At 34.3% G+C, this 15,229-nt stretch overlaps 2 protein-coding genes across 3 annotated transcripts; both read right to left on the bottom strand.

The window, feature by feature from the left end:
* Window positions 1–2,978: 2,978 nt before the first annotated feature.
* Window positions 2,979–5,076, bottom strand: LOC132054730 (probable transcriptional regulator RABBIT EARS). Its single transcript, XM_059446699.1, has 2 exons — window positions 4,616–5,076; window positions 2,979–3,510 (listed from the first exon to the last, which is right to left on the bottom strand). Exons 1-2 carry the CDS (start codon window positions 4,866–4,868, stop codon window positions 3,218–3,220), a joined length of 546 nt encoding a protein of 181 aa, XP_059302682.1. The 5' UTR covers window positions 4,869–5,076; the 3' UTR covers window positions 2,979–3,217.
* Window positions 5,077–7,850: 2,774 nt separating this feature from the next.
* LOC132053056 (myosin-9-like) lies at window positions 7,851–14,147 on the bottom strand. Of its 2 annotated transcripts, none has more exons than XM_059444866.1 (8): window positions 14,013–14,147; window positions 13,536–13,721; window positions 11,208–11,311; window positions 10,784–10,971; window positions 10,539–10,688; window positions 10,381–10,460; window positions 10,028–10,167; window positions 7,851–8,273 (listed from the first exon to the last, which is right to left on the bottom strand). In XM_059444866.1, exons 3-8 carry the CDS (start codon window positions 11,227–11,229, stop codon window positions 8,266–8,268), a joined length of 588 nt encoding a protein of 195 aa, XP_059300849.1. In that variant the 5' UTR covers window positions 11,230–11,311; window positions 13,536–13,721; window positions 14,013–14,147; the 3' UTR covers window positions 7,851–8,265. The 2 variants fall into 2 exon arrangements, with proteins under 2 accessions (XP_059300849.1, XP_059300847.1); XM_059444864.1 differs by having other exon boundaries at window positions 10,784–11,011.
* Between the last annotated feature and the right edge of the window lie 1,082 nt (window positions 14,148–15,229).

The raw sequence follows: 15,229 nt of genomic DNA on the forward strand, positions 1-15,229 counted from the left end.
GCTTCTTTAAGTAGGTGTGGATCGAAAGAAGTTACCTCATTGATCAGGCTTCCAACATAGGAAACTCCCATCTATAAAAGGGGGAAGAAACCAAACGGGTGATAACTTCCATTTGTAAATTAAGAAAAATTATTGAAGATGTCAAGGAATTCAACGTTTAGTATGTCTACATTGAAAGAATGAAAGAGTTAAACTTGTAGATCAAGAGAAGTTACCTCATCGATCATGTATAGATATAGGTCACTTTTTTTAACGTATATATACTAATTGTTGAGTTTCCTTGACTTTTGCGTTTATTTTCTTACATGTGAATCTCCTTAGGGATGGCAATTGGGGTAAGGCGGGGCGGGGCAGGGCAAACTCCTAACGGTGCAGGTCGGGGGGGGGGGGTGGGGTCAAAACACATTTTTAGAAAATTAGAAGTAGGTCAGGACAGGTAGTAGGGCAAAGCTGCAAAATAGAAAATAAACTGAAATTCTTACACAATGAATTTGCCTTTTTCAAAAGAATGTATTTTACATTTAAACGGGTTTCCTATCTTGATTTTGTGCTTGAATTTTTTTTTTTTGGCGCCTATAAATTAAATATGACGTCTGGAGCTGTGCATTTTGTACTGAATAATTCAAGTCATAGAATTTTAACTATTGAAAATAGCTTTCTGAAAGTTTTAACTGAGATTTCATTCTCTTTAGTATATAGGAAACCAGATGGGCAATCGATAGATAGGAAATTAAATGCAAAATCAATGACTTGCAAATGTATATATATTATGATTTAATTAATTCTACTGAATTGTAGAGTTCTGTTATAAAGTATTTATTTGTATGTATCGATATATTTACGAGGATTGTTGTTTTTTGAATATTTCATTAGGGAGGCTTTTAAACTTTGATTTTTCTAGGTTATCACCGGTGTTGTGTTTTTAAGTTTAATTATGTACATTGGAACAAAGTTAATTCAATTTTTTTGAAAATTCGTTGCTTTGTAATAAAAAGAAAGAAAAAGACGTTCCGGTTGATCTAATTATGAACTATTTCATAGTTTTCTTAAAACAAAAACCAAAAGAAGTTGAAGGAAAATAGATACCATGCTACAAAGTGAAAAATAAAGTAGAGAGGAAAAAAAAAAAATGGGGCAGGGAAAAAAACACATAAACGGGGAGTGTATGACAATGTTCCTAATATAATTATTTCCTCGGTTTTCCAGAAAAAATCTTGAACTAGTTTGTCAAAGAAATACAAAATTGACTTACCCACGATGGGGGTGTGAGATTTTAATATTTAACCCTAACTCCTTGTTGAAAAATCTGATTCCGAAATTGTTCTAAGTATAACTTAACTTCTGGTCAAGTCAAGTCCGTGTGGCTTTCTGGTCAAGTCATGGTGTTGGACCTAGAGACAAATAAATTACTATAGCTATAGGTTATAAATACGAACATTATTAGTTGTCTGTGTCACTGCAGGCCAAATGGAACATTTCTTTTTCTATGTTAAATAACAGTCCGACCAAGTCAAGGCAAATAAGTAAGGTGGCATGTACATACCGTGTTTTTGTTCAATTAGGGTTCCCACTTCCCAGTGTTGAGGTGATTGTAAAGTACTCCCACTGTCCAAAAAGATTGACACTTTTCACTTTTCGAGAGACAAACTTTCTAATTTTGATCGTTTGTTAGGACATAGAATCTTTAAATTTTTCAAAATAAGATTTACATATTTGAAAACTAAGTAAAAAGTACTATAAGTCACCATAATTAATAATTTAAAATATTTAAAAGACATATGAAAAAAAAAGAACAACTCGTCTGACTCTCTAAAAGCAAAAAGTGTCAATCTTTTTGGGACGGAGGAAGTACTATTTACTGATAAAAGATGGGCGAACCTTAATATTCATGTAGGATGTTTCAAATTTTGCACCAACGCGTACGTACGAAGAATATTATCTAAACTAAATTCGCCTACAGAAGTGCAACCTATACAGAAAAAAATGTCACGCTCCTAATACCCTAATTATATATCTTCATAATAGTTAGGCAGGGAGAATCTATGTAATGTAATGACTTAGGTTCAACTGTTAAGTTATTGTTCATTTTGATTCGATCTTTTTGAGCACTTCAAGGCTTTTGGGTCCGTTTATTCCCTCAAGTTTTAAACCAAAATGGTGCCCAGCCGTTGAATCAAGAACTTGCACTTATATGGCTTAATTTCCCCACCCATTACAACATGAGATTAGTCGAAGACAAGCTTCACAGCAAACCCCCATAATTTTGAGTTCAACCATTCACCCGTATTAGGGATTCACCGTTTTTGCTTAAATTTAACCCATCGTCGTACTAGGGGAGGCACCGACCCTAATATACATCATTTGTAACGACGTAGAGCGAGTCAAGGTAACTTAATTTGGGCTACCTAATGGCTTTTGGGCCTCACGATTTTGTCCCCATTGGCTTTAACATAAAAGGCAACTCAACACTTAAATATTGAATTCACCACGTCTATCTTTTCCATGCCACTCCAATGCGGGATTTATCTATAATGGCACAGTAGATCTCCTTTCAGAGTTCAACTACCAGCAATACATCACAATTGTTGAAGACATAATTAGGTATATGAGGGCGCTGAGCTAATGCGGCACATGTCGCTATCTATGCTATGTATACATGCATGTAGACTAAAGCAAAGCAAAATATGCAAGACATGTACTCTGATGATCCGATCCCATGTTCCTCTTAAATTTACTGTGAGACTGAGAACATAATAGTAGCTAATCATCATATCTATGTCCATTTCATGAAAAGTTGTTCACTTAAATCAAATAATACTTGGCTGGTCGCATAATACGTCAAGGAACTTGCATTAGTATCAAAAGGTGAAAAATAAAAAATAAGGGGCTAGTAGAAATAGCAACCAGATGTACACAACTCATAAAGTATTAACTAACACAGATTAATGAAATAGGGTCAATATTATTGAAGAAATAAAACATATACACACTATATAACATAAAATTACTTACCGGTATACATGAATAAGCTTTATGTGTGTATAGAGTTATAATGCAACAAAGCACCATAAAGATATGAAAATGACACTAATGCTTTTGCTCATGAAGTTACTAAGACACTCAGCTCAGCTGTACAATTAGTCCTTTGTAAATCTACATACTAATTAGGCATGATACATGACGATCTCATAGAGATAAAATTTCAATGAATTGTCATTTACCGAGGATAATGGCCCAGTCGAAGCTCCAAATCCAAATCATCTTCTTGACTCTTCTTTTCCATAGTTTCTATTACATGTGCAGCTTCACCAAATTGCAAGCTTAAGTTCATGCCCCAATCCTCTCCAATTAAATTCAAGCATTGCCTATTGTGATGATCAATACGAGTGCTGCTTCTATTGTGATTCAAGCAGAACTCTCCATTTGTAGAGGTAGATGCAGATGACGGAAAATATGGAGCATAACTTGATTGTGCCTCTGCCACATTATTGTAACATCTAAGATTAGAACCTGCAGAGGCGAACCTATAGTGTTAGAAGGTAGATTATTTGATTGAACTCATCATTTTTTACTTGGATGACCACATATAGAACACAGGGGAGAATGCAACTTACAAACCATAAGTTTTTTCAGAAACATAAATATACAAGCGAAAAATTTGTGTGTAAGAGAGAGAGATCAGCGCCCATGATACTGTATAATTTAATACTTATAGGCATACGCAACTTACCAACAACAAGTTCAACTGAACCAATAATTACAACAACACAAAAATACAAGTAAAAAATTACAAAAATTTCAACAAATACTTAATGTTGAACCATAATTTCAAAAGTACAAATTACAATGTGTTAAAAACTTTTTTTATATATATATATATATATATATATATATATATATATATATATATATATATCGGAAATAGTCTCTCTAATTTCACAAGGTAGGGGTAAGGTTGCGTAATACCACCCTCCCCCCATTTGTGAGATCATACTGGGTATGTTGTTGTTGTTGTAAAATTGCGACGGTGGAGCCACAAAGATTGAAAGAAGGTCAGTTGAACAACCTTCATAAAAAGATAATTATACTACTGATTGTATGTGTATGAGAAAAAAAAAAACCCTAATACTATATAAATTGAAAAATTACTAAATTCAATTTCGAATACATATTTTTCAAAGGGTGGTATTACGCAACCTTACCCCTACCTTGTGAAATTAGTGAGACTGTTTTCGATATATATATATATATATATATATATATATATATATATATATATATATATATATATATATATATATATATATATATATTCTCACAAGGTAGGGGTAAGGTTGCGTAATACCACCCTCCCCCCATTTGTGAGATCATACTGGGTATGTTGTTGTTGTTGTAAAATTGTAAGCAGCAGTGGAGCCACAAAGATTGAAAGAAGGTCAGTTGAACAACCTTCATAAAAAGATAATTATACTACTGATTGTATGTGTATGAGAAAAAAAAAAACCCTAATACTATATAAATTGAAAACTTACTAAATTCAATTTCGAATACATATTTTTCAAAGAATAATTCAGAACATGAAACTTATTAAACTTAAACTTTAGATACGACTCACCTGATAAGCTGTTCTGGATATCAGGCTTATTACTGGAGCTGAGCAAAGTGTGAGTAGGACTCGGTTTTTTCTTGCTGGCTTTGTCTTTTCGATGAATATTCATATGACCACCTAAAGCTTGAGCTGTGTTGAAACCTTGTTTGCAAAACACACACTCATAAAATCTGCCAACACCTCCCATGTAGTGCTCTTGTTCTTGCTGATGGTGATCTTGTTCTTGTTGGACAACATCTTGATCGTTTGAGGAGTTCATCTATGAAGCCAATTTCCTAGTCAAAAGAAATTAAAATTATATAGAACGAGGAGATTAAAATTTTTGAAAAGAAATTTTGTAAGACTCCCAATAATTCAAGATCAAGCTTATATGTAGCTAATATTGTTTGATCTGATATTGAAGCTAGATATTTGGGAGATAGGAAAATTAAGGGCTTAAACCATTTTGAAACTAAAACTCTCTTGAAATTAAAAATATGGAGAGAAGTCAGACTCTAGTCTGTAATTCCACGCCGGCTATTTAGTTTAAAAAAATGCTCACTCTATCGGTACACATATAATAATAGTATCTAAAGTGAGATTATTAATCTTTTGTTCTACTTTCCACACATTAGGTTTGTCTACAAACTAAAGAGGTTTTCCTGAACTTCTTGTTTTATTTACTGTCCGTTTTATATGACAGTTTTTCTCATTTTATAGGGATTGATATATATTTATATATTTGAAAACTTTGTATCATAAATTTCCTATTTTTTGTTAGATTTCTAATGGCCATACTTAATTTTATACTATGTTTTATTTATATAATTCATGTACCAAAGTCGTTATTTTTGTAAATTTTGTGTCTAGTCAAAGATTGCCGTCAAATATGAAAGGGAGGAAGTATTTGCTTGAATGGATATTCTCCAGAAATGTTAAGATTTATTCGAGTGTTATAGTTACTAAATTAATTGCTCAGTGTCATACTAGTTCCTTGTTGTATTATTGATAAGAGTTACTTGTTTAACTTGTTTGAGGGATTGCAGTTTTAATTTTTGAACTGCTACTTAATGTTGATATTATTTCTTATTGTATTTCAGCATTTTATTAATCGTTAATATTTTGAATGAGGGACTTTAGAACCCCGTTCAAAAGGAGTGTCAAAACAAAACAAACAAATGTTCCAACGACTTGACTTAGGCTAGCTCTTCATCAATTTCCACTGATCTCCATCCTAGTAATTAAATCCCCCTAACATTATGCAAACTTGGAAATCAAAGGGGATTAATTTTTACACAATGAGAGTATAAATAAGTTTTTACGCTAATTGTTAGGTTACTTAAAAGATAATGATAAGTTAACCGTCCATAATTAGCTAGTATAAGGCTGAAGTGGTGAAAACACCCCTAAACTTATCACGAATTATTACTTTAGTCCCCAAACTATTGCCACACTTAAAAACACCCCTAATATTGGCAAACTGAATTTAAATTCACCCCATGTTGCCACATGGTATAGCAAGAACATGCCAAGTGGACAGCGCGTGGATTCACGTCGCTGAGGTGTCCTAACACGGGGTGAATTTAAATTGAGTTGGCCAAGATTAGGGGTGTTTTTAAGAAGGTCAATAGTTCAGGGGCTAAAGTACGAAAATGTGTCAAGTTTAGGGGTGTTTTCACCACTTCAGCCTTAGTATAATTAATTACATGGAAAATAAGGTAGCTTATTTGTTAGTTGTTGCAACAAGTTATACACAGCTATTAATTTTTTTTTGTAACATTATCGATGCATATAAATTAAATCCTAATTTAAGTTCTTGGAAGAGACAGGAAGCTTCCTCCATGACCAGGACTCCAGGAGATTGTATATAAAACAATGACTCGATCAATGTTGCAGTTTTGTAGCTTCTTTTTGTCTGTTCATAAGCATTGAAGTGTTTTCTTTTTCCTTTATATTAGGTTAAACAAATACACATCCTATATATGGCGTCATTACCAGTTGCAATCACCGTACAATCACAGCTTGGTGTCACCATATTAAATATTTTTGAAAAGAAATTCTCCAGAGTACGTGTTCTGACTGGCTGCTCCTGAGGAACAAATATGAAAAGGCAAAAGTTTTGGTAATGGAACTAATGATACTAACGATGATAAAAGCTATGATCTCAGATGCATCATAATCAAGTTGGAAAAGAATTTAAATTATACACACTAATATTAAAAAAGATTTTTATGTAGTTTTACCTACTATAATAGGTTACGTACTAACATTTGCAGGTTGTATAGCCAAGTTTGTTATGGAATATGTTTGTTATAAATTTTTAAGTGACATGATAGCAATACTTCGATCTTATGCAATACCCCTCTCTCTCTCTCTCTCTCTCTCTCTCTCTTGCAGGCCAGCTTTGTTTACGCACACTTGTAATATTCATAATTAGCAAGTGCTCATATATTTAATTAGCTTTAAAAATGCTAAGTAGTATATATTTTGAGCCAATGATTATGACCTTATCATATAGTAATTCAAATCAAGGGTGTGTACAGCATAATTAATTTGTTATAAAACCTTTTTGAGCTCATTTTCATTATGGCGACTTGAAAAGTTTATCCTTTAAAAGACACTTAAAAAAATTATGAATATCTTATCTTGTCGATTGAATTCTATCGAAGATCTTTGTTCCTATTCATTTGAATTTAAACGTTTTGTCTCATTCCTATATATATTGAGTTTGAAGTTTGTGAATTAATAAGTCAAGAGTTTTTGACAGATTCTCAAATAACATAGTAGAGAATAAATGATAGATAACCTGTTATATTACATTAATGATGTGTTTTTTTTTACACTGGCATTATATATAACTCAATTTTTTATTCTCTGAACCATTTCTAGGTAGAACTTAACATTTTATGGTATTGTATTTTTTCCCTTTGACTTTAAGAGGAGACAAAAAGAATTGAAGTGGTTGAAAAGAATGAAAATACAAGACAATCAAACAAAATGAATAAAGCTGTTGTTGTTGGTTTTCGAATGGCATTTTCTGTAAGAGATGGAAAGGGTTTTAAGAACGAGTTGAGTTTTATGAATTGGTCGTGCCGGGGATTCACATAATCAGGCTATTTAAAAAGTAATTGTTGCATAATTGCCAGGTAACATATTGTAACATGTTAAATCACACTGGTGGTGTAACATATTTTACACTGACAATATGTATTAACTTAAATCCTTTTAAGGTATTGCTTAAGGTTGATTTTTTGACAAAGTCTTACCATATACAAAGGTTATTGTCAGTGCGACAGATCTTTAACTGCTGCACTCTACCAAATCATCTGTAATTTGGTACAAACAACGTCTTTATTTTTCTCAAGTCAGAGATAAAGGATGAGGAATGAAGTAGTCTGATAGCCCACTGTAAAAATAATTAAATTATGACGAATCCTCTAAACTCATACAGAGGATTTATAAAATTTACTTCAACTAGTTTTGGATACAGATTTAGTTGATTGATTGTTTATTGAACTTTTGATTCTGCTGCAAAATTGTGCTCGGTGTGTTACTAGCAAAATTCTGTGGCAAAATTTTGCTTATAGTGTTCTCTCTTAAATATACAGGCATTCCAAAGTTCACAGGTGTTTATAAGCGCATCTGGTCTCTCCACAATTTGCAACTTGTCAGCTATGCTATAAACCTGAAAAAGAATTTGGTGCACAAACAAGAATTGCTTATGAATCAAATCAAATGCTTTAAATTAGAGAAAGGGAAAAAAGTTCAATCACAATGATGGACAGTCAAACAACACAATATCCACATAACCAACGTAAATTACTAAAAGAAAGCGCGGGAAAGATTAATCTGGAATTCTGAAGTGTGCACTCATCTGATTTAAGATCAGGATGTATGCCATTTCCTAAACAAAGACTGTCGGTATACTGACGCAGATTGGGCAGGGTCATCTTCAGATAAACTCTCTACTAATGAATATTGTGTTCTAGTCAGAGATTGAAAGTGATTGAAACAAGTAGTTGCTAGATCTAATGTAGAGGCAGAATATCAAGCTATGGTTGTGGAAACTAACTAATATGGACCAAACAATTTCTCAATGAATTGATATTTGGTGAGACCTGCGCTATGAAAACCGCTCTTCGTATCGTTTTGAATACGGTGTTCCAAACTAAACACAGAAAAATCAATTGTCATGTCATCAAAGAGAAATATGCTCTCTGAAGACTATCATAGTCCCAGGTCCAAAATTGTAGGTTGTAGTCTCTTTCATATGGTCTTGAACAATTCTCACCTCATGAGCTAGCTTTTAGAATTGAGTTAGGTCCAAAGTCCATTTTTTTAACATGAGATTAGAGTCAAACCTATCCCAAATGTTCGGTTACTCAGTGTTAGGCTCCATATAATGCTATTTATACTCTAGATGTCCAGCTCTGTAAAGTCCTTCATTGATTAAGAATATAGGTCGTAGTCTCTTTATATTGATTTAGGACAATTTTTACTCAAGTTCTTCGGACTGAGTTAGGTCCAAGGTCCATTTTGTTTAAACAGAGACATCCTCACAAATTATTCTGAATCCAAATGATCAACTTACAGATATGTTCACAATTGTTACATAGATCCTTCATTGGCCTTGATGTATAGTACAAGGGGTGTGATAAAGGTGTGGGTACTTTGTGCCGACGTGCGGATCCTTCAAATAAACTAGACATTCCCAAAAACTACCCGTTTTGAGTACTTACACACACCCGTATCAGATGTGTACCCTAAACAAATCCATGTAACATAATACTCAAATCCTTCACCAGTCCCTAAATTAGTCATATAGCTAGCAAGCTTGGTATGTACGTGTATGCACTTGTTTGAGGGGGAGTTTTGAATAGTTAATCATAAATAGCTAAGTGTATACAGATATACTAAGAGCAAATATATTGCATCATGAATAGACAGTTATGCACTTTGTAAGGTGCACCTGCAAAATATTTTTAAGAGGGTAAGACAATTGTATTCACACACTCTGTCAATTATTTCTCTAGTGTCTCTTCTTTCACACAAATGTTAGCCAGGTATTGCGCCACCTAAAGTTCCTAGCAAGCAGGGTTAGTCTGTCACTAACAGGTCAGTTCCCTCTCACATGTGTGAAAGATACTCTTCTTGTTGAGAAAGAGGAGAACAACAGAGTAATTTTTTAAACAGGAAAGAAATGAGACATAAAAGAGCTGATTGTGCATGAAGATAGAAAAATTTGTTAGAGCAGATAGAGATATTGCAGTAAATATGATTGCAGGGCATGATGATATGAGTTAATTCATAATATAGTTAAACAGCAAATAATCTAAAAGTGCAAGAGACAATGTCAAATCAGCGCGCAATTATGAAGCAAGAAACAAGAAAATAAATTAGAGTGTGGAAGAATAACAAACTTTTAGATGAAGCTCTTACATGATTGGATTTCATCATGTTCAGATAGATAGCAAGGTTCTTGACATGTTGCCAGTGAGCACTCAAATTTCCTGACTAGCAGCACTGGCGAGTGTGTTTGCAGTCTCATTAAGTATGTCTGGTCTGGATAATCTTGAAGCCTAAATCAATCATTGAAATAAATCAAAATGCTTCAGGTAACCTCACATCTAAAGTCCTCTTTTATATTTGTAGAATTATATTGAATAATGTAAATCTGCTGAACCTAGATGCAGAATCCAAGAAGCAGAATCATCACAGATTAGTCTATAAATCTTTTCTACTTATGATGTTAGCTGCTAATCAAATAGAAAAGCTAGATATTTGCCTTCAACCTGGCGCAGGTATCCAGCACGCCAGCTGAATCACCATCAATGGGAGAAAGATTTACACCTTGAAGGGTTCCATGATAGTTCTGGGAAAAAAAAATTATCATCAGAGGGAGTTATATGCTAAATGATAAAATCCAAAGTTCAAACCTAGTAAATATTACCTGTGTCATTCTATGGAATACAGTAGCCAATGTGACTGCCTGTGAGGTATTACCCAGCAGTACACCAGCTTTCAATGTATGTTCCAGCAGCACCAACGGAGTGGATATGTCAGCTAGCCAATAGGCTAATATATCATCATTTTCTTGAGGCTTTAATAACCACATTTACAAGGAAAAGCAACCTGCTTTTATTCAATCGTATGAATTCTTGGACATAACAAAATTCTAACAACTTTAGTTCCTACCTGAAATAGCTTGCCAATCCATTGTATTGTACTGTCAAATATACTGGGTCCTCGCAACTTCAAATGACCGCCGCTGCCTAAGGCACTTGTAGATAGTGCAAGCAGGTGCAGTGCCATATAGTGAATGAGCAAGTCCTGGTACTCCTGCCTTTTCTCATTAAGTGATTTTCGCGGTCTTCCCTCGACCTCTGAATTAGCACTTGAATTCAGTGATGTGCTATGCTGATCCTATTATAAATTCCAGTTCTTAGTTAACCGATAGAACAAGAAAGCAAAATACTCGAAGGACAACGTAATCTGCAAGCCTTTGAATTACTATGTGACCACTTTGCTTCCAGTCCTCTAACAATATCACATAATGGGTAAGAGTAAGCAAGATAAAGAATCTAAATTCAAATATGAGGAAGACTTTGCCCAGGATTACCTGAATAATTGATCTGGACCATCCGAACAGCATCTATTGTTCTGAGCCATTGACAGAGCTTGCTGATTCTTTCCCGAATCTAGGTTGGTCAGCTTTTCATCAACCTATTGAAAAAGGACAAATAGTTTGTCCATAACTAAATCCTGCTATATTCAACTATTTCAAGATGTCCATCTTGTAGTTCAAGGATATCAATAATAAAAATGATTTTGGTGCATTGACAATTGTTATTGGAGAGTTTCCAAACTAATGGTTCAAACCAAGAAGAAAACATGGCTGCTTTAGGAGGGTAATGGGTGGTGGAACCCAATACATAAAGAACAAGAAAAGGATGGAAGCGTCACTTAAGATCCTAATAGCTGAAAATAATAAGTAGCCGAGAATACTTAGAAGACAATTCTGAATGGATGAAATGACGGCTTAAGTGTGTTTTCTTTTAAAGGTGAAGGAGAGTATCTAAAGAATATAACTAAGTACATCCATAATAAGATAAGATATAAATCTGCGATCATACACTGATATAGACCAGTTCATAATTTTGCTTTAAATGAAAAATGACAGCATAATAGTATTAGTACGAACTAATGTAAACAAAGCACCATGAAAACAGTCGAGGGACAAAGTTAAATAGTGTTTTCTAATCCTTTTTACCAGCGTCAGCAGGGGAAAACTATGTTAAACATAGTCGCAAAGAAATCATTTCAATGAGTACTCCATAAACTGTAAACAGATTAACATTCATTGACTATTTGAATAATTTAATTCTCCATGCCTGTAATCAACTATAATTTGAACTTGAGACTTTTATATAGACATCATTAAGACACTGAAGTAATTAATTATAAAGGAAAGATGTTTCAAGAAGCAGTTGCAACTGCTACATTATGCATATTGCATGTGTAGGTGAAGCAATCAGTGCCCACAACGTAATATAGCTACAAACTTGTTTAATATCCAAATTTTATTTTTAGTGTATGTTTAACACCCTAGATATTTGTAACAGTACAAATTGAAGACCTCTCTTCGGGGATAGACTGAGAAATTCCAGTTATTTTTCATGGCTAACAGAATCTCTGCCTGCCATAAATTGACCAATTCTTACCCACTAGAGTTTTTGTTTCCTTCCCAAAGAGCGCTGTCTTACTTGAGCTGAGGGTCTATCAGAAACAACCTCTCTACCTTCAAGGTAGGACGAGGTCTGTGTACACTCTACCCTCCCCAAGTAGGATTACACTGGATATGTTGTTGTTGTTGTCCCAAAGAGTGCTGTCAAGTTGATAATTGCTGATTTCATTAAAATGATGGTACAATCTGGCAGAACTTAACTTCAAATGAATTATGGATATGCTTCTTTTTCATCTTCATGCGACATTCTTAGAAGATGTGGTTTTACTTATAGAGTGAAAGAAAGAAAAGCTAAAATTCTACTTATGTGAAGTTGTTAATTGAATTTAAAACTATGCTCAGAATCTTGTGCTGGGTAAGAACTCGATGTGATAACAAGTCTGTGGCCAAACTTTTATATCCCTAATTGATCCTGCCAGCACCATCAGAAGACCTAATTAGAGAGGGGGACAAAGATGCAGAATAGGAAGAAAACAATAGGAATATGGGCAACATATAACAGCCTGTAATAGGAATTGGATGAAGCATAACATTCATATCTTGCGGAGTGTTTAAGATATAAAAGATGAAAGCGTGAGACAGGTAATGAGACAATGCTGCTTTTATGGAGTGCCATCTGTTACTTTCTGCCCCGCATTGGCGGTTGACATCAGCCTAACATCCACTCTCGGAGCTGACCCCACATTCCTGTTTAGCTGAAACTCTTCTTTTTGTTAGCGTAAACGCAGTTCTAATGAGAAGATAGAATCGGGAACAAACTTTCCTACGTTGTTGGCTCTGTCGCATGATCTAGATCATGAAAAAACTATATAGTCTTTATAGTTGAAATATTTTAAGATTTTGAATTAAACTACTCAAATCTTTATATTAGTAAATAAAATTTTATACACACCATCCAACAGATTGTATTAAAAACAAATGACTAACATTTTATTAACCTGAATTAATCGTTACTAATATAAATATTCGCAATAATATTGGGAGCCATACAACAAAAGGGTATTTAAGAGTTTTGCATCCAAAAGGAATTACACTAACTCATGGAGAGCAGTGGGCTTCAGAAACAGCTCTTGTATGTCTACATTCAATTGACTATTTTACTTGAATTACCTACTTAATCGCACATAAATTCAGGACATAGGAGAGTAGTTAATGGAAAAACTTCGATACCAGAATGAAATCTTTGTTTGAGAGAAACTATACCTGAATGTTACTGTACAGAGGTAGTTGTTTAGATTTGGTTGAGATGCGTGCTAAGAGCCACATAGGCTATCCGTCTAGGGTTAGCATCTCTATAGCGTGTATGGAGATATAACAAATTGAAGAGCGATTTCCATCAGAAGAAGTCATCAAATACCCCTTCCCGGTCATTTTCCCAGTTACCAGAACCTGCACAATGCAACCAACCAAGAGAAAAAAAAGGATATATAATACAAGTTTCTATAGCAGGTTCAGTTTACCCATAAAGTAAAAGAAAACAAAGTATTTAGCTACGATTAAGCTATCAATATCTATGGACGAAAGGGAGACTTCTACTAAATGGAGAAAGAATCTTAATTCCTCATTTTGCTTCTGCAGGTGCACGTTCCGGTACTCTTTTCTTTGTTTGATCTCGGTAAATTTTGCCGTACTTTAGAACTATCAAAATTTCTCAATCCACCCAAGGGACACTATACTGACCTGAGATTTCAGCTGCTGCCAGATCCTGAACCATAAGTTGGAAAGCATGAGGATCGGGGGAAGAAAATTGTGGTGGAGTCGAACCCGGAGCTGGAAATGTGAAGTCAAAGTTGGTAGACATAGCATCAGCTGAAGCAGATGTGGCATCATCCGGATAACCTCTAGAAATGACTTCTGAGGCTGAACTGTGGCTGGAGGAGGGACGTAATATCATTTTCAGCTCTGAGAATTGGTCTGATATCTTTGTAAATCATCCTGAGGCACACTAGATCATATCTAGTATTAGTCATATGACACGAGATTCTAATGTTAAAAAGGAAGCTATAAGATGTAACTCCAACTTATAGTAAAAATCTTAAAGAAGTCTTCCAAGGGGTTGAAAGCTTAATGACCCTACTTATCTTTACTTATTCTTAGTCCCATTTGTCTAGTACAGTATACCTTCCCTTGTTTTCATTCCGGTCTCTTTTCGAGATGCATTCTAGAAGTCACTAATTAAAGATTTAGGTGATATTATCCCATTTCACCAAAGACTCAAAAATGATTTCCTCCGTAAAATAAAAACATTCACACAAGGTTTCCATTAATTCAACATAAAAGCAGGAACAGGCTATCACTTGAAAAAAATGGGCACTTCATAAGAAAAAGAGCTAATAGATACCAATAAGCTGGCTAAGGATTTTATTAGAGCTTAGAAAGGAAACATCTTTCCCAAGATAAACATTTCTGCTTTCTTTCCTCAGTAGAAGGGAAAATGCTAGTGGGCAACGGGAGAGGAAGTACAAAAACACAATATATCGAAAAAAGAGGAAGAAGAGAAGAACGCAAAAAAAGGAAAATTTAGTATGCCATAAATATAGTTATATGTTGCTACTCCATTCTGGTCTGAACGAAGACTCGAAGAGAATCTTCTCTATTACTAAGAAAGTAGATAAAAGTGAACGGACAACAAAAAGATCTTTTTCTGTTGTCTTTTACTGGGAGGTTGCAAGTTTACAGAAAGGACCAGCTTGAAGCTATCAATGATTTGAGGCAGTCTGATCCATTAAATTCTAAGATAGGATCAATAGCATCAGAGGTAACTCTGACATGAAATTTGATGGATTCCTTTGCACCAATGAATAAGCTTGAAAGCTTCATATAATTCAACAAACTAAAAACAACAACAAAATTATGGAGTGCATGTAGAACTCCAGACCGTAAATAATCAGCATACA

Source organism: Lycium ferocissimum, chromosome 4, assembly GCF_029784015.1.
Source record: "Lycium ferocissimum isolate CSIRO_LF1 chromosome 4, AGI_CSIRO_Lferr_CH_V1, whole genome shotgun sequence".
In the NCBI taxonomy this organism is placed as follows: Eukaryota; Viridiplantae; Streptophyta; class Magnoliopsida; order Solanales; family Solanaceae; genus Lycium; species Lycium ferocissimum.

Coding starts and splice junctions, on each gene's coding strand:
- LOC132053056 (XM_059444864.1), bottom strand. CDS start 11,240: ATGCTGTTCGGATGGTCCAGATCAATTATTCAG. Junction 10,689..10,783: donor GGATTGGCAAGCTATTTCAG/GTAGGAACTAAA, acceptor TGGTTATTAAAG/CCTCAAGAAAATGATGATAT. Junction 10,168..10,380: donor GTGCTGGATACCTGCGCCAG/GTTGAAGGCAAA, acceptor TGATTGATTTAG/GCTTCAAGATTATCCAGACC.
- LOC132054730 (XM_059446699.1), bottom strand. CDS start 4,868: ATGAACTCCTCAAACGATCAAGATGTTGTCCAACAAGAACAAGATCAC. Junction 3,511..4,615: donor TATCCAGAACAGCTTATCAG/GTGAGTCGTATC, acceptor TCGCCTCTGCAG/GTTCTAATCTTAGATGTTAC.